The sequence below is a fragment of the Spea bombifrons genome, chromosome 4, assembly GCF_027358695.1.
Source record: "Spea bombifrons isolate aSpeBom1 chromosome 4, aSpeBom1.2.pri, whole genome shotgun sequence".
NCBI classification, from domain to species: domain Eukaryota; kingdom Metazoa; phylum Chordata; class Amphibia; order Anura; family Pelobatidae; genus Spea; species Spea bombifrons.
Genome location: NC_071090.1, coordinates 44,949,148 through 44,967,244, shown reverse-complemented (window position 1 = coordinate 44,967,244; position 18,097 = coordinate 44,949,148). Strand labels below are relative to the sequence as shown.

The 18,097-nt window shown below is 43.3% G+C and overlaps 1 protein-coding gene across 2 annotated transcripts in view; it reads left to right on the top strand.

Moving 5' to 3' along the window:
* USP44 (ubiquitin specific peptidase 44) overlaps positions 1 to 17,499 on the top strand; it is a 33,283-nt gene extending 15,784 nt beyond the window's left edge. Inside the window, exons 3-6 of one of the 2 annotated variants that reach the window (XM_053462651.1) lie at positions 13,298 to 13,496; positions 15,913 to 15,979; positions 16,353 to 16,558; positions 16,971 to 17,499. In XM_053462651.1, coding sequence (XP_053318626.1) covers positions 13,298 to 13,496; positions 15,913 to 15,979; positions 16,353 to 16,558; positions 16,971 to 17,146 — 648 coding nt within the window. In that variant the 3' untranslated portion in view covers positions 17,147 to 17,499. Of the gene's footprint in view, positions 1 to 13,297; positions 13,497 to 15,870; positions 15,980 to 16,352; positions 16,559 to 16,970 lie in introns of both variants that reach the window. The other variant, XM_053462650.1, reaches the window with a different exon arrangement.
* Positions 17,500 to 18,097: the final 598 nt, after the last annotated feature.

Here is an 18,097-nt window from a genome sequence, read left to right as displayed (position 1 = left end):
TATGTTCGGAGCTATCTGACATCTGCTAATGTCTGAGTATGAATTTGTCTATTTGGCTTTAATTTCGACAAGCTGTTTATACTACACGTGGAGTTCTGCTTTCGTTATCTTCCCCGATTTCTTGCATTTACGGGGCATATTACCCCATGGTTTCCAGGGTTTTGTAAATGTAGTAATTTTTTGGGATGTGCCCACAGTTTCATCACATTTGACCGTGTTTCTTTAAGCAGCGTATAAAAAGTCACCGTGGTCACTGGGTGAGCTGAAAGTGAATTGCTGCATGTTTGGACCTTTTTGTTTATGCCCCATCCAACGTAATCAAGAATCCACACCAAGGCACTGCTGGATAGTGTTGTGTACAGTGAGAAGAGTTTTGTGTTGTATGCAAGTTGCAGATTGTGGTGTGTACAGCTGTTGTGTAGTCAATAAAAATAATAGCTAGAGGATTAAGAGCAGGCGATGGAGGGAGAGCATACAAGGGGTGGGGAGAGAGAAAACAAAGTGCAAAAGAAAAACGCACATCGTTTTAATGACTGGCGTGTACACTAGGGCTGCAACTAACGATTATTTTAATAATCGATTAGTTGGCCGATTATTTTTTCGATTAATCGATTAATCGGATAAAAAAAATGAATGTAAATTTTTCATTTATTTAAAATAATTTACTAAACAAATGATGTTAAATGCAAACAGCAGAATAAAATTTCTTTATTTCCCAACCAGCCCCCCAATATATGCACATTTGAGCCCAGGCTTGCTACACTGCCTCCCAGACATGCCATGCTGCCCCCCCACATATGCCACGCTGCCTACCACAGCACTCCACGCTGCCTCCCACATATACCACACCACGCTGCCTCCCACATATGCCACTCCACGCTGCCTCCCACATCTGCCACGCCACGCTGCCTCCCACATCTGCCACGCCACCTCCCACATCTGCCACTCCACTCTACCCCCCACATGCCACTGTGCCTGATACGCCTTATACGCCTTATACCCCCTGAAACACCACTCCATCCTCCCCAGACATGCCACCCTGCCCTCCCCACATATGCCACGCCATGCTGCCTCCCACATCTGCCACTCCACAATGCCTCCCACATATGCCACGCTGCCTCCCACATCTGCCACTCCACGCTGCCTGCCACATCTGCCACTGTGCCTGATACGCCTTATATCCCCTGATACCCCACTCCATCCTCCCCAGACGTGCCACCCTGCCTCCCAGACATGCCACTTCTCTACCCCCAGATATGCCACTCTACCCCCAGATATGCCTTATACACCCTGATACACCACTCCGTCCTCCCCAGACATGCCACACTGCCCTCCCCACATATGCCTTATATACTGTATATGCCTTATACCCCCAGATATGTCACTTCACTGCCCCCAGGATTTAGATTCCCCTAAATTAACCCTAAACTCCCCATTAACCATAACTGCCCCTAAATTAACCCTTAACACCCCCTTAACCACAGCATCCCCTAAATTAACCCTAAAGACCCCATCAACCACAGCATCCCCTAAATTAACCCTAAACACACCATTAACCACAACTGCCTCAAATTAACCCCAAACACCCCATTAACCACAGCTGCTCCTAAATTAACCCTAAACACCCTATTAACATAACTGCCCCTAAATTAACCCTAAACACCCCACTAACCATAACTGCCCCTAAATTAACCCCCACCTCCCCTAACTTTCAGTAGCCCAAATATACATATATATATTACATACATATATATATACACACATATATATATATACACATTATATATATATATATATATATATATATATATATACACACATATATATATATATATATATATATATATATATATATATATATATATATATATATATACATATACTTACAGTTAGATGAGTGTCACAGCCATGTGGTTCTGGCCTGGAGAAGGAAGGGGCGGGGCCAGTTGTCACAGTGATTACAGGGAGGGGGAGTAAGTAGGAGCTGCTGCTGTGAGACGGTGAGTCAGACTAAACGGATTATATAATGAGGGGGATTTTTCAGAGCGTTTGCTCTGAAAAAACCCTCATTTTATAATCGATTCAACTAATCGATAATGAAATTCGTTGCCAACGAATTTCATTATCGATTATTATCGATTTTATCGATTAGTTGTTGCAGCCCTAGTGTACACTAATGTATTATTAATAAACCATCTTTTCCTAAAATTTCAGAATCTACAACTGTTGTGTGTATGTGCAACATGAAATATCACAGACCTGTGACTAGAGTCGCATGAAAATTTTTATGACGATCTCCACAACGAAATCCATTCCCATTTGTGGGGGGAAAACAATAAATCCTTAGCAACAGGAGCTTTTTGTGTAGTCTTTCCCTGCGTATTAATCCTTTTAGTTGTCACTAAGAGGATTAAACTAAATTAAAAAGAAATTATTACACAGCATGAGGCGTTTCAGGAAATTGTCAGTTTCTGAGATACTCATCTTTGTTAAAATGATCTTCTCTCGTATTTAATTTGTCTGTGTCCCGGATGGGGCTTTCACGCACAGAGGCTGCATCGGTTCTGGTAACTCCGCAGGTACTTATGATTGCGCTGTACACCACCAAACAGTTGGGCAGACTGTTTATTTTGCATTGAAGTTGGCCCAAGACCCTCTTAAAGTTAAAGGCAACCTCTTATTCCTTATATATGTCTATCTATCTATCTATCTATCTATCTATCTATCTATCTATATATATATATATATATATATATATATCTCAAATAACAGATGAAATAAGTATCTTGTGATAATACCTTTTTTATTGGACTAACCGAATTTCGTGGCTCCTACTGCCTATGGTAACCAATAGGAATGGCCTTAGTGTTAATAATTGGGTAAATACAACCTCAGACATATTACACCATGTCATGATTTAGTGAACAGAATAAGGCCAAAATAGAGAAGACAGTTGCTGCTAATCAGATGCCCTTGATTAATTGATCATCAGCAAGTGTGACCACCTCTAAGAGCCAAAGTTCTAGCAGTTTGATGGTCTGGAGCGTTAAGGTGTTCACGCAGTGCCAAGGAAGAAAAACTGTCAGCAATGATCTTAGATGAGCAATTCTTGCTTCTAGGGCTGCAACAACTAATCGATAATGAAAATCGTTGCCAACGAATTACATTATCGATTAGTTGAAAAGATTTTAACGAAGATGAGGCTTTTTTCAGAGCACCTTCTATGATAGAGCACCAGCGTGACATGACCTTCTGTTGCTCCACCATAGAAGCCCTGGCGGAAGTACCAGCCTGCAGTGGCGGAGGTTGTCTGTGCACATTGTGCAACGTTCGCCGGCTGCCAGAGAGGAGGATCCTGGCATCTGTGCGATGTGCGCAGACAACCTCCGATGCTGCCAGCACTTCCACTAGCTCTTCTTTGATGGTGCACCGGTGTCACATGACCTTTCAGTGCTCCAGCGAAAGTGCCGGCAGCAGAGTTTTGTCTACGCGCATCGTGCCGATGCTCACCGGCCTCCCCTACTAGACACCAAAGAGTCTCCAGCATGGGGGGGGTAAGTCTGGGGGGGGGGGGTTGCAGAGTGGCATATAGGGGGGTATAAGGCAATGTGGGGGCAGAGTGGCGTATCTGGGGTATAAGGCATATAGGGATGTATCAGGCATATCTGGGGTGCAGAGGGGCATATCTGGGGGGTAAATGCGCATAACTGGGGGGGCAGGTTGGGAAATATGCATTTTCCTCCGTTTTTTTATTCTGCTGTTTATTTTTAACGTAACGAAGTTTGTTCATTAAATTATTTTTAATGAACAAATTTACACCAAGTTTGACAGTGCAAATCTTAGAGAAATTGCAAAAATAAAAAGGAGTTGCATCTCTGAACCTACAGGCCTCCGTTAAAGTTCATGACAGTACAATTTAGAAAATGACTGAACAAGTATGGTTTGTTTGGAAAGTTTTGTCAGGAGAAAGCCTCTTTTCTCTAAAGAACATGGCAAACCACAAGAACAATGTCCTCTGGACAGATGAGACCGAAGTGGAGATGTGTGGCCATAACGCACAGCGCCACATTTGTCGAACACCAAACAGCACAAACTCCTCGTACTAACTGTCGTGGAGGGGGTGATGATTTGGGCTTGTTTTGCAGCCACAGGACCTGAGAACCCTACAGTCATTGAATCGACTACAAATTCCTCTGTATACCAAAATATTCTAGAGTCAAATATGGGGCCATCTGTCAGACAGCTAAAGCTTGGCTGAAATTGGGTCATGCAACAGGATAATGAACCCAAGCACATTAGCAAATCTACAGCATAATGGCTGAAAAAGGAAAGAATCAAGGTGTTTCAATGGTCCAGTCAAAGCCCAGATCTCAACCCATGCTGTGACGGGACCTTAAGAGAGCTGTACATAAACAAAATCCCGCAAACCCCAATGAACTGAAGCAATGTTGTGAAGAAGAGTGGGCCAAAATTCCTCCACAACGATGTGAGAGACTGATGGTCATAAAGAAAATGATTACTTAAGTTATTTATGTTGAATAAACCATGAGACGGTATAATATGCAATCTGTTCATCTGAGGTTGTATTTCCCTAACTTTTAGACATGTTAAGGAACAGATGATTGTTGTTGTGTGTTGATCTGTAAAACCATAGAATCAAGAGGGTGTACTCCAATTTTTCCATTACTCTATATAACATAGCAATTTGACTTAGAGACAGGTAAGGAAATCTAGAGATAACATGAACCTTAAACCAGGGCTTGACAAATTTGTTGTGAATCTAGGCGCCAGGTAAAAAAGTTAGGAGCCAGGATTTTTTTAAACTAACAGTTGGTCAGGAGTGATCTGATCGTCATCACCCCACTTACTAAACTCACAGCATTTGACCTGGAAGCACCCTGGACTTTCAGGTCAGTGCTGTTTTTTTTTTAATTATTTTTTTTAACCCTTTCAATGCTGATGTTCCATTGGAGCACAGCATTGACTGATATTGAGTCCCCACAAGCTTGTGGGGACAACTGTTAACCCCTGCAATGCCACGAATATGTCATACACATTTGTGGCATTGAAGGGGTTAACGCTGCACTGTCGCTCTCAGGGAGCGATCAGGCAGCAGGGGGGTGACTCACGGGGAGACCGAAGAACCCTCTTCCCTGTCCCTGAAGCTGCCTCTGGCAGCTGGCACTCAAATTGCTGGTCTATAGACCAGCCATTGCAGGGGGGAGTCTCTGATGACCGCTGTAGGCTTCCATGCCTACAGGAGTCATCACAGGGCTTGTGGGGGCTCGTTTTTGCTGTTGCTGGTCTGGCTGGAACCAGGCAGACCACCAGCAGCAGAGCCCCGTACAAAACGGGAATTAACCCCTAAATGCCGCGGCATTGAAGGGGTTAACGCTGCACTGTCGCTCTCATGGAGCGATCAGGCAGCAGGGGGGTGTTGTGTCAGGTCCCCACACTTATGTGGGGACCCAATCAACACACAACCCCCTTCCCTGAAGCTGCCTGTGGCAGCTGAAAACGCGATTGCTGGTTTTGCAGCAACCGCGTTTTCAGCCTACAGGCTCACTCCGTGGGAGTGATCTCCGGCTCGGGGGCGGGCTTGGAGTGGCTGTGCTGTCTGCCCAGACTCCTGGGCAGACAGCAGCAGCAGCGCCCCCGTGTGGTGACTCAGCCTCTTACATCCACAATTTTTTCTGGATGTAAGAGGCTGACAAAACCTAGGTGCCAGGACAAAATTCTCTGTCGCCGTGGCGACCTGGCGCCTGGGATTTGTCGAGCCCTGCCTTAAACCTTGTATTATAGTAACATGTTTCCCACGCTGTAGAGTTCTGCTAAGGACCTTCTTTTTTTTTTTAATAACCAATTGAAATTTGAAGCCTAGTATTTATAGATACTTAGGGATGCTAGATGAGCCACCTGTCAAACACCTACTTGTTCACAATTTCTTGTGTGCTAAATCACTAATCATTTTTGTTCCTTTAGCGTAATCCCTGTTACTTGAGAAGTTTGATAAACCCCATATAAAGATCAAGTTTAGGTTTTCCTTGGAGTGCCGGGATTGGCACACAGAAGAATTACAAGTTTGACTTCGTGGAGGGAACTATTCGCAATTGTGACCTGCAAAATTATTTTCGACTAGTGCATTCGGGTATGAAGCAGTTAGGCTTGGGTAGTAATATTGCTTTTTAAACCTCATCCAGAAAGTCATAAGTGATAGCCGGAGGCATTGTTGGGCCCCCTTTTATAGAACGTGAACATTAGCTTGCAGTAGTCTTTCATTATGGGGGGAAAAAAGTCTACAACAGAGTGCGAAAGGATAATTCACTACACAAGGAATTAGATCCACGTGCCATACTGATCATCACAGTGCAATAGACCATGTAAGTTTATCTTTCAACCAAAATAAACTGTACTTTAAAACTGATAAATGAGTGTCAGTGTTGCAAGGTGTTCATGCATGACCTAATAATGTGATTATTTGGGGTGACAGAAAATGCTTCTGTCCATGTGGGTGAAATGTAGGATGTGACATTGCTGTGCAATTACTTCTATATTGATTTCTCATGAAAAGGTCACGAGTGCTTGCGCTTACTTGCCAGCTATCGCCTCTCTGACTGCAAGATATGGTGTCTTCTTTCTAAACACATCTATAATGTCACCCTTTACCACTAAAATAGAACGGAGGTACAAATGTGTGTCAGATGGTTGGAGTAATGCTCCTCATTCTTTAAACACTTTTGGTGTCAACAGGTTGGATACTAAAGTGCAAGTGGCTTATCTGTTTACAAACAGCCACCACTATGGAGACAAAACAGATATGGTGTAACATTGTATGGCTGTCAATTAGGTAAAAGAAAGTACTTGCCCTTCGCTAGGCTAGGTATTTTACGACTTCCAGACATGGCTTTGTCATCCCAGCTGTATTTAGAACAAGACGCTATCACCTTCTTGCATAGTGCTGCATAAGATAACGTTTACTGACTTATGAGGCTTTGATATGAATGATGTACATACATAGAATAAAATACATGCCCCCATGTTTATAAAATTATGTGCAAAAAGGTTCTTATATAGCCAGTAAGCTAGTGACCCCCAATAGCCAGGTGATGCAACATAAATGTTCATAAACTTTATATCTGGGCACCTTAAGTTACCCCAAACACAATAGAACTACAGTATAAAAAGTAATTGACTTATAATAATAAGATACATATCTATAACTCTTCTGTAGTGTGTTCTGCCTGAGCCTTCTTCAGAGTAATGAGCTCGTATTAGAGAACAAAGACCAGAGCTGATTAATTGGACATTTAATCTGAAAGAAGGGTTCACAGTGCTGTTTATAAAAATAAGGAAACAAATGACATACAGAAACAAAGGTTACAAGAGCCTCTAAAATAAAATAGGAGAAAACACAAGAAATCCGTACATGCAATTACCCATATATAAGTCCTTGTGGAAGACTCGGATGGCAATCTCCAATGAAGTTGTTAAAAAGAAGATATCTCTTTCATGATACAAAACGCAGATTTGTTTCCTAGAGGACAGACCCCTTGGGTGTTGCCTGGGGAGGATCACATTTTATGGCCCACTCAATCAGACCTGTCGGGGACACTAGTGAAGATTTCACAAGAAAGTCCAGGAGGTTTCCTAGAACATACAATTCCATAATTTCCTCTGAATCACATTCCTGGTAATTTTGCAAATATCTGGACACCAAATATGATGATTTTAACAGCTTGCAAAGTGGCCCTTCTTCTATATCCTAACAAGAACCCCTCAGGGCATATTTGGTATCAATTATATTGAACCCTTTGTAGATACCGTATTGGCTCAGATATAGGCCGCCCCCGTATATAGGCCGCACCCTAAAAGTTTGGTGCTTTTTTAAAGAAAAAGTTTTTTTCTTTAAAAAAAGCACCAAAAAACATCCTGCCACTCTGTCCTCTCCCCCCGAGATACGCTGCCACTCTGTCCTCCCCCCCTCCCCGAGATATGCTGCCACTCTGTCCTCTCCCCCCCTCGAGATATGCTGCCACTCTGTCCTCCCCCCCTCGAGATACGCTGCCACTCTGTCCCCCCCCTCGAGATACGCTGCCACTCTGTCCTCCCCGCGATATGCTGCCACTCTGTCCTCCCCCCCCCCCCCGACTTACCAGAGCAGACTCCCGGGTGTCTTACGGGGCCGGAGGGGGACATCTATGCACATCGTGTATACAACTCCCGGTACCGGCACTCAGCGGAAGTGCCGGCACCGGAAGTTGTATACGCGTATTGCGTAGATGTCTTCCGCCGGCCCTGCAAGACACCCGGGAGTCTGCCCTGGTAAATCGGGGGGGTTAGAATGCATCGTGCGCACGTTCACCGGCAACGGCGCATCGCCGCTGCCGGTGAACGTCCGTGCGATGCGCTTAGACAACCTCCCGTGCCGGTACTCCCCCCCGTAGGAAGTGCTGGCAGGGGAGGCTGTCTGAGTGTATCGGGGAGTAGGATGCAGGTCCCCTGCACCGCTGCGGGGGATCTGTATCCTAACCCCGCTGCCTGCCCGGCGCCCGGGACTGCATGTCCCGGGCGTCGGGCGCTAGACCCCGAATATAGGCCGCACCCCCACTTTAAAGACTTAAAGTGGGGGAAAAAAGTGCGGCCTATATTCGGGCCAATACGGTATATAGATAGATATTATATATGTATGTATAGTGTGTGAATGTATTGAATTTGATGGCTAACCAAAGAATATCCTGTATGCTCATGGATCAAAGACTACAATATATATATATAGATATATATATATATATATCTATATATATATATATCTATATATATATATATCTATATATATATAGATATTTATTACACATATAATGACCTTAACCCAGGGCTCGACAAATCCCAGGCGCCAGGTCGCCATGGCGACAGAGAATTTTGTCCTGGCGCCTAGGTTTTGTCAGCCTCTTACATCCAGAAAAAAGTGTGGATGTAAGAGGCTGAGTCACCACACGGGGGCGCTGTTGCTGTCTGCCCAGAAGTCTGGGCAGACAGCACAGCCACTCCGAGCCCGCCCCCGAGCCTGTGATCACTCCCACGGAGTGATCCTGTAGGCTGAAAACGCGGTTGCTGGAAAAGCAGCACTCGTGTTTTCAGCTGCCACAGGCAGCCTCAGGGAAGGGGTTTGTGTGTTGATTGGGTCACCACACAAGTCTGGGGACCTCACCCAACACCCCCCAGCTGCCTGATCGCTCCATGGGAGCGACAGCGCAGCGTTAACCCCTTCAATGCCGCGATCGCGGCATTTAGGGGTTAATTCCCGTTTTGGGGGCTTTGCTGCTGGTGGTCTGCCTGGAAGCCCAGGCAGACCAGCAACAGCAAAAACGAGCCCCCACAAGCCCTTTGATGACTCCTGTAGGCATGGAAGCCTACAGCAGTCATCAAAGAGACTCCCTCTGCAATGGCTGGTCCATAGACCAGCAATTGAGTCCCAGAGGCAGCTTCAGGGACAGGGGAGAGGGTTCTTCGGTCTCCACATGAGTGTGGAGACCAGCCCCAACACCCCCCCCCCCCCCGCCTGATCGCTCCCCGAGAGCGACAGTGCAGCGCTAACCCCTTCAATGCCGCGATCGTGGCATTTTAGGGGTTAACTCCCGTTTTGTAAGGGGCTCTGCTGCCGGTGGTCTGCCTGGAAGCCCAGGCAGACCAACAACAGCAAAAAAACGAGCCCCCACAAGCCCTTTGATGATTCCTGTAGGCATAGAAGCCTACAGAAGTCATCAGAGACTCCCCCCCCTGCAATGGCTGGTCTATAGACCAGCAATTGCTTCCCAGATGCAGCTTCAGGGACAGGGGAGAGGGTTCTTTGATCTTGCCATGAGTGTGGAGACCAGCTCCAACACCCCCCTGCTGCCTGATCGCTCCATGAGAGCGACAGTGCAGCGTTAACCCCTTCAATGCCACAATTGTGTATGACACATTCGTGGCATTGCAGGGGTTAACATTTGTCCCCACAAGCTTGTGGGGACTAAATATCTGTCAATGCTGTGCTCCAATGGAACATCAGCATCGAAAGAGTTAAAAAAATGAAAAAAATTAATAAAAAAACAAAACAAACAGCACTGACCTGAAAGTCCAGGGTGCTTCCAGGTCAGATGCTGTGAGTTTAGTAAGTGGGCTGATGATGATCGGATCCCTCCTGACCAACTGTTAGTTTAAAAAAATCCTGGCTCCTAACTTTTTTACCTGGCGCCTAGATTCACAACAAATTTGTCAAGCCCTGCCTTAACCCTTTGCTTGTCAGAGGCTTGGATACCAAGGTAGGGTAATCGGTTGTACTATCCACCTCAAGTCCATTAGCCCCTTCACAACAAAGCCTGTACATGTATGGGCTCATGATGCAATGCGTTTGTGACAATGCTACTTTAAAGTTGTTGCAATTGCTGTGATTGGCGGCTTTGCAGCATCCACGGAAGCCTCAGGCTAGCATTCAGCAACACAATCCCCACCGAGATCGCCCTGTGATTGCTCTGAAGAGCAACCGCAAGCGCCATTAGTGAGTGACATTGCTGCCACTCGCAAGATGGTGTCGGCAACTGAAAAGATAACGAGTTTGTAGAGGGTCTATCCAGGTTGAATACAGGTGCTGCATTCAGACATGAAAGTCAATGAAGCCCAGCTTGCTAATCACTATGTGGAATATATTTGTATATATAAAAAATGTAAAAATAATACACATTGATTTTTCCTAACATGTAAAAATAATTTTCTACTGATATCACCATCTGGGAAACCATCCAGTTAAATAAAATGTTTTAATTGAGCAAGTCCTACAATTGGTGCTTTATCTTTCCAAAAATAACTGCATGGAAAAGTTAAAATACCAGCATTTGAAATACCCATGGGGTGTTTAGTTTTCAGAAATATAGGCTTTTATGGGGTAAAATGGGTATGGGCAGGCTTTTAGCTCCCAAACAACCCGGCAAACCAATGCATGGTTGGTATCACTGTATTCAGAAGACATTGCTGAACACATATATGTCAGTAACATATACAAGGAGCTGTTAATTCATACCTGAAGTACAATACTACCACAAACTTTAACAAAGGCTGGTGGTAGAATTAGTGCATGGAAAGAGTTAAAATATCAGCATTTGAAATACACTGGGGTGTCTAGTTTCCAATAATATATGGTTTTTATAGGGTAAATTTAATTGGCCGGCTTCAAAGGTAGGACATGGGGGCAGTATGACCAGATGACAAAATTAAAAAAAAAACTTAATTACTCATGTACTAATTGTGGCCTTTTAGCCCCCAATTAAGTGTGGTAGTACTGGGCTGGGGGGCCCTGCAACATTACTCAAGGTACAGTGCTGTCCTATAAAACCCTAGGCACCTGATCTGACCAACTGGGACTTGTTCTTCCTCATTATTATTACTATTACATTTTGTTTATAGAATGCCAACAATTTACACCGCTCTTCCTATAGTATATATACCGTCAAAGGGTTTAACAAAACTAGAAATACAGACAAAACGTTCTGTTAAGGCATGGATTGGCAGAGGCCCAAATAGTTGGAATTACCAGGGCCTTGGGTAAAGACCTACGAATTCCTGTTTGTGAGTATCTGTCTACATGGTCAGGCTAAGTGGCTCTAGATTTTGGATTGGAGACCAGACATTAAGAAACGTCTCCTGCTTGTAGCCCCGTTAATCACCTGACAGTCATGAAAGGATTTATGCATGCCCTGTGTAATTATCTCATCAGTATGCATGCAGGCAAGCCGGTTCACCTGGATACAGAATCCAAATGAGATGTACACTTGATGCTTCACCCTGTATTTACTGAGTGTAATCTGAGTAATTATCCCTTTCCTCTGAAATACCTGTGATAAGTAGATATTTAGATCAAAGAATTATGAACTGTGTTAATAAACAATATAGTATCCTTAAACACATGAAATGGTTTAATCATTAATAGTATTTGATCGTATTATTACTACCCATGTGGATATTAGCAGGGAGGCTCTGACCTCACATAAGTGGGTTGCTAAAAAATCATTAAGATCTGTATTACTGTAGTAATAAAACAGTAATATTGAGGAAACCAGGCAATCTCCAGAATCACCTTGCTTCCTCTAGCAACAGGAGGTAGGGTGATAATAAATGTTTTGGCTTTGTGTCCAAGATCCTTTACTTTTAAAGTGGATTTTCATCTGGCACAAAAAAATCTACATTCATTTTTGTGCAGAATATAAAGTATGGGGCAAATAGGCAGCCTTTAATCTTTGGATTTATAGGTTTTATATGGAAGAAGCAGTGGTTGCCTGGAAAAAATATAAACTTTTAATAAAATACCAATTATGGCTTCTGTATATGTCACATAAAAAGATTTATTCATTTGTACCCTTTAACACAAAATAGGTATTTTATTAATTACTGAGAAAGAAAGTCTTTTTAGAAGGTGCTGGTGCTTTTTATTGGTCATGGAGGTAAGATGTAGCGTTCCGTAAGGTGTCAAGACCTGAGATGTCCCTTCTTGAGACGAAGTGAAGAATCTGAGTCTGCAGCTACGTTGCACTTTATTATATTATGTTATATTTAACGGATTTCTGCCGCTTTGTTTTCACACAAACTAATTTTTTGCGGTGGTTTGACTGCCCCCGGTGGTGAAAGAAGGGATATTGTTACTGGGCAGACTGTGTAGTTATCTGACTTTGATTGGTCTTCAAAGCGCACGCATGTTGGTTTGCCAGTCATCCATTACTTGCACCCTAAGGTGCCTTCCGTTACCTCTGTGTCTGCACTGGTGAGCAGCACAAGAAACTTAATATTTAGCTTGGTGAGGTGCTTTTTGACAACCCAGCATAGGAATGATGAACAGATATGCTCTATGGCTGCCTGTTCAAGGTTGCCATGAATTTACTTATATGGTTACATGGAATACTAGCTATTCAGTAATCTCTTGATAGTTTTAACATGTTAACTGTAGAAGAACTAAGATTTGAACTTAATGAATTGTTAGCTTTCTAGAATGCAACATATCTAACAAATTAAACCCCACCATCTATGCTGTGTGCTGGCTAGTGTGGGGATTCTGCATACAAAACAGCATTTGCTATCATGAACATGGTGGATACATTGCACTTTGTGGCAAGTGCTATGCATACAATTGTTTTATTTAGCTGTAGTTTCTAGATAAAACACGTCACTACTCACCTTGTTTAAATACAGTCATGTACTTTCTTAACTTTTGACAACAGATGCTCATCTTGACTGCTGGGAACACTAACAAGAACTTTCTTTTTTATTGTAGGTTACCTGTCTTGCCTGTGACCATAAGTCTAATACAATCGAGCCATTTTGGGACTTGTCTCTAGAGTTTCCTGAGAGGTACCATTGTAACGGTAAAGAGACAGCTTCACAGCGCCCTTGCTTGCTTACAGAGATGCTGGCTAAATTCACAGAAACGGAGGCCTTAGAAGGGAAGATCTATGCCTGCGATCAGTGCAACAGTGAGTAGATGCAGTATGTATTCACAAAATGTCCTGTACTCCAAACATTACTTATTCCTTTCCACACGCGTGGCCACCACAGCACAATGTCATCAACCCCAGACTGACATCTGGCACACACAATTCTCGGTGGGCCTCAGCATTGGTGCCCCTGTATCTACCCTATCTGGTTCTGCAGCGTGTGGACCGCGGCTGGATATGCCTAGCTAACATGAGTTAAAATGAAGCTCCAGGGCCGCCTAATCACTAGTCCGTTCCGGACTGGCATCCTCAGCATGGCACGTTAAATGCAGGAATTATGTGGACCCAGCCAGAAATGTGTAATGGTTTAATTACGTGTCATTTACCATAAGTGTCTTCCTGAGAGATAGTGGTATCTAGACTTCACTCGGAGTCTTATGGCTGCAGGCTGCTTTTGGCTAGTGGACACACTATTGCAAAATATTATAACATTGAAACAGTAGATCTTTATTTTAATACACACCCAGCATGGCCTCTGCTTTGAAGCTGCAGGAATAGCCAGCGTGCCCAACCTGTGCCTCTACGTTGTTTGGCACATGGACTCTGGAGTCCTTGACTTGGAAGTTCTACTGAGTCGCTGTATGAATGGAATCGATCTCATGTTTTATTAATCTGAGGGTTGGCCTTTTTCAGTACATTTAGGTGCATGTGCAGTCCAGCCGTGTACACATTAATGAGTTAAAATCAGGATGATTCATTAATAAATTGATTGCCTTCTGCAGTAGCATTTAAACCCCGGCAGACCAGTGGCTATCATGGCAGAATGAAGATATTGTTCAAGCTTTATACAGTGATGCACGCGGTGTACAAAAACACTGCCTGCTTGAGGAATAACCTTGTTTTATAGTGATGCTCTAAAATAGATGACAGTGAAGTAATTTGATTACATATGTTTTAAAATAAGCTACAAGCAGAACATTAGATGCCCCGTCGGACAATTCGAACAGGATCAACTCATTGAAAGTGAGACATTTACAAATGTTTTACAGCCCTCAAGGGGCAGGACCGCTTGTTCGAAGGAACAGCCCTCATTTTTCCCCCACCAAGCTCATTCTGGGGGTCCACTTCATACACGTATTCAGTCAGTTTTTACTTGTCACGCATGCACCTAGCGTAGAAAAAAGTGGTAGAGTTAAAGTGGACATACCATGTGGCTCCAGTGACTTTTATACGGGCCGTGATCGCTAACTATAAAACCTTGACAGACCCAGTGCCAACCTTTCGTTTGACTCACCAACAGCTCCTTTATTGGGAAGGTGTGAATACCATATCGTACTCCGGTGTGCATGTTGGGATACATGTGTGTCTAGGTGTTGCAGCGGATGCTTTCATCTCCTTTTGATTTTGGATGTCTGTTACACTGCTTTGACCTGGCTTTTGTAGACAGAATACAACTGGTATACGATATTTCCACAAAAAGCTTAAAGGGGCAGTTTAGTGTCCCTGACAGTCCTACTAAAGGAAAATATATTATAGAGTACTCCGCTTCAGCTGCCCTCCTCTGCCATAGTCTGACAATTCTTGCCACTGATTGGCTTCTTCAATCAGCCAATCAGTGGAAGTAAAGCGGTCCCTTTGAAATCAACGGGCTTTGCATGCAGTCACACAGGGGCTTGAAAGGATTCCCAGGCGGGGGACTTGCGGTGTTCCCAGAGTCAACACTGGAAGTAAGTACATCACGTGCAGAGTAGAACACATCTCCTGCGTGGAAAATAGCTGGGGTGGGGAATGCATAATCACGGGATTCTCCTTTATCAACGGAAAGGCCACGCAGCTATCATATGCGTTAAAGTGCATGCGATGGCTGGAACGTCCTTTAATCCCTGTTAAACTGAATGCTGCCGAGAGACGCATTAAATGACCTAGATCACAATACATCATAGTTCTAGGGACATCTAGTGGTTGATGTGTGAGACACATTACTACACAAGCTTTGATGTGGCATTTTGAATCCACTAAATCTAGTTGCGCCCTTGCTCAGATTTCAGTACTTAAAATGTTGATTTTCACACTAAATACTTTTATCATAGTAATTTAGTTTAAATGCGGCCACTATCGTTAAGTCCATAAAAATAAAATGCAAACAGATGTGTGTGGGATATGTTGATGATGTTGTGGTCTGGCTGTACGCAAGCTTAGGTGTGATGGAACAAAAATACTACATGTTTTCTCATTTAAGAAAATAAATCTGCTACTTTGAATAAATTTAGTAAGCAGAAAATGAGAAATGTGGCCCATTGTGCATGCCCACATACTATTAAGAACGGCCTGCGGCGGCGTTTTGACGATCACTGCCAGTTTTTCTATGATAATCCAGATAGCAGCTAATATTGTTGTTCTTGCTGTGCTGCAGCTAAGCGCAGGAAGTTCTCATCCAAACCAGTTGTCCTTACAGAAGCTCAGAAGCAGCTGATGGTGCATCGATTACCTCAGGTACTGCGACTCCACCTGAAGAGGTTCAGGTAAGGCATTCTCACCACGTCCATCTCTTGTCGTTATGCCAGACTGGGCCTGCTTCTTTGAAGTGCTTTAAATTTTACAATTGTGAACTTGAACAGTAGCTCAGCTTTAACAAGTGCATCAGGAAGACCATGCTGAGTTGCCTCTAATCTTCAAGATGGCTAGAACAAGAATACCTGTGAGTTGTATATGGGCAACAACACTTCTATGGTCTTCAGTCTTTATGCAAACTTAAATGTTTTTCATAGTATTATTCTTTTGATTGGCTCCAGCTCCAAATTTACAATGCAGATCTGTGTCCTACAACATGTATAATCTTATCAGCCATCTCAGTTGTGGAAGTTGTTGAGATTTATCTCCCTCTCCTGCCTCCAGGTGGTCTGGTCGCAACCATCGGGAGAAAATTGGAGTGCATGTCCAGTTTGACCAGATGCTGAACATGGAACCTTACTGTTGCAGAGAGTCTACAGCAGCCTTGCGGGCCGACTGCTTTATTTATGACCTGTCTGCTGTAGTGATGCATCATGGCAAAGGATTTGGTTCTGGGCATTATACAGCTTTCTGCTACAACCCAGAAGGAGGTAATGTATAGGCTGTCTCTGTGAACGTAAAAAAAAAAAAAAGATTGGACACCAATGATTATTCCTATCAATTGAGTGTTGGCCACAGTTGTCACAAACAATCCACCAGACCATTATAAAATCTATAACCCCTTAATGACAAAGCCCGTGCATGTACAGGCTCAAAATGCATTGTTTTTAATGGGTTTATGGTGTGTGGCTAAGGAACCTATGTTAGGGTTGCCTCTTGCTTCTGTAAATATAGCCCAGGATTGGTGGTGATAACAGGACAGATAAATTATTTGTGTTTCTATGTAATGCAATTGTGTGTTAAGAATATTACATAAGATTTAAGAAGTTAGTATTCATTACAAAGCATTAACTCCTATGATACCAATGCATTATCAAGAATATGTAAATATCCTTCCTACAGGTTTCTGGGTACACTGCAATGACTCCAAGCTCCACACGTGTACAGTAGAAGAGGTCTGCAGGGCACAAGCATACATTTTATTCTACACTCAACGAGTCACTCAGGAGAATGGACATTTGTCTAACAGACTTTTAGGACTCAGCACTCCATCTGGCTCTCCATCCACACCGTGCTGAGACTGATTTCCCCTGGAAAATTTCACTAGCTTAAGGCAGCTTCTTGTCAGGGGATCAGTAATGTGTGTATATACCTTGTTACCTTGTTTACGCTGGACAGGGAGCTACGGTCCCCCATAGCTCGCGTGGCATCGGTTGCTCCATCCAGGGCAGAGTTGGCCTGCCTAATAATTCAATTTCAGTATCCAAGTTAACGATGTTCAAAGCGGCAGAAAAAAGAGCCTGTGTTGGCTCCGCGATTGTAATGAATTTAACTCCAATTCTCATTCATTATTGTACAGTCTGTTTATACTTTTTTGTTATGGAAATAAGCACTCTGGAAAAATAGAATAAAATGATTTTAATGTTTTGTATATTGGCAATGGATAACTTAAAGATTTTTTTCTTTTACCAAGCTATATTTTTACCGTCCCCGCATAGTTTTTATAGTCCTTTTAAATCAGGCAGATTTTGTGCGTTATGATAAACCGATGGATTTTCTTTTTCTTTTTAGAATATGGTTTTGACCTACTGCCCCTTTGTTTTTAATACACCTTGCATTGTTTTTTTAAGTTAACTGTGCACCTGTTTATTTGTCACCGACATTTCGTGAGTGTTTCCTTCCATTCTAGTGTATTAAAGTAAAATGCTGCGCGATTATAGGGGGGATCAAATACATAAGTATCACAGCTTTCACCAGAAAAACATGAAAATACACTCTATAAACTCACAATATAGATACTATCCAGTCCTTTGCACCAGATCCTATTTAAATGTATAGTTATGGGTGTCTGAAATAGCAAGCAGGATGTTGGGTTGTATATCTTGTATCGGGATTAGTAGCTGAAAGAGAGAGGTGGTTCTGCCCCTTAGATTTCTGGTCAGATCCCGCATAGATTATTGTGTACAGTTCTGGAGACCTCATCACTAGAAGAGTATTGACGTTTTGGGGAGAGCAACTTGAATAGTAAA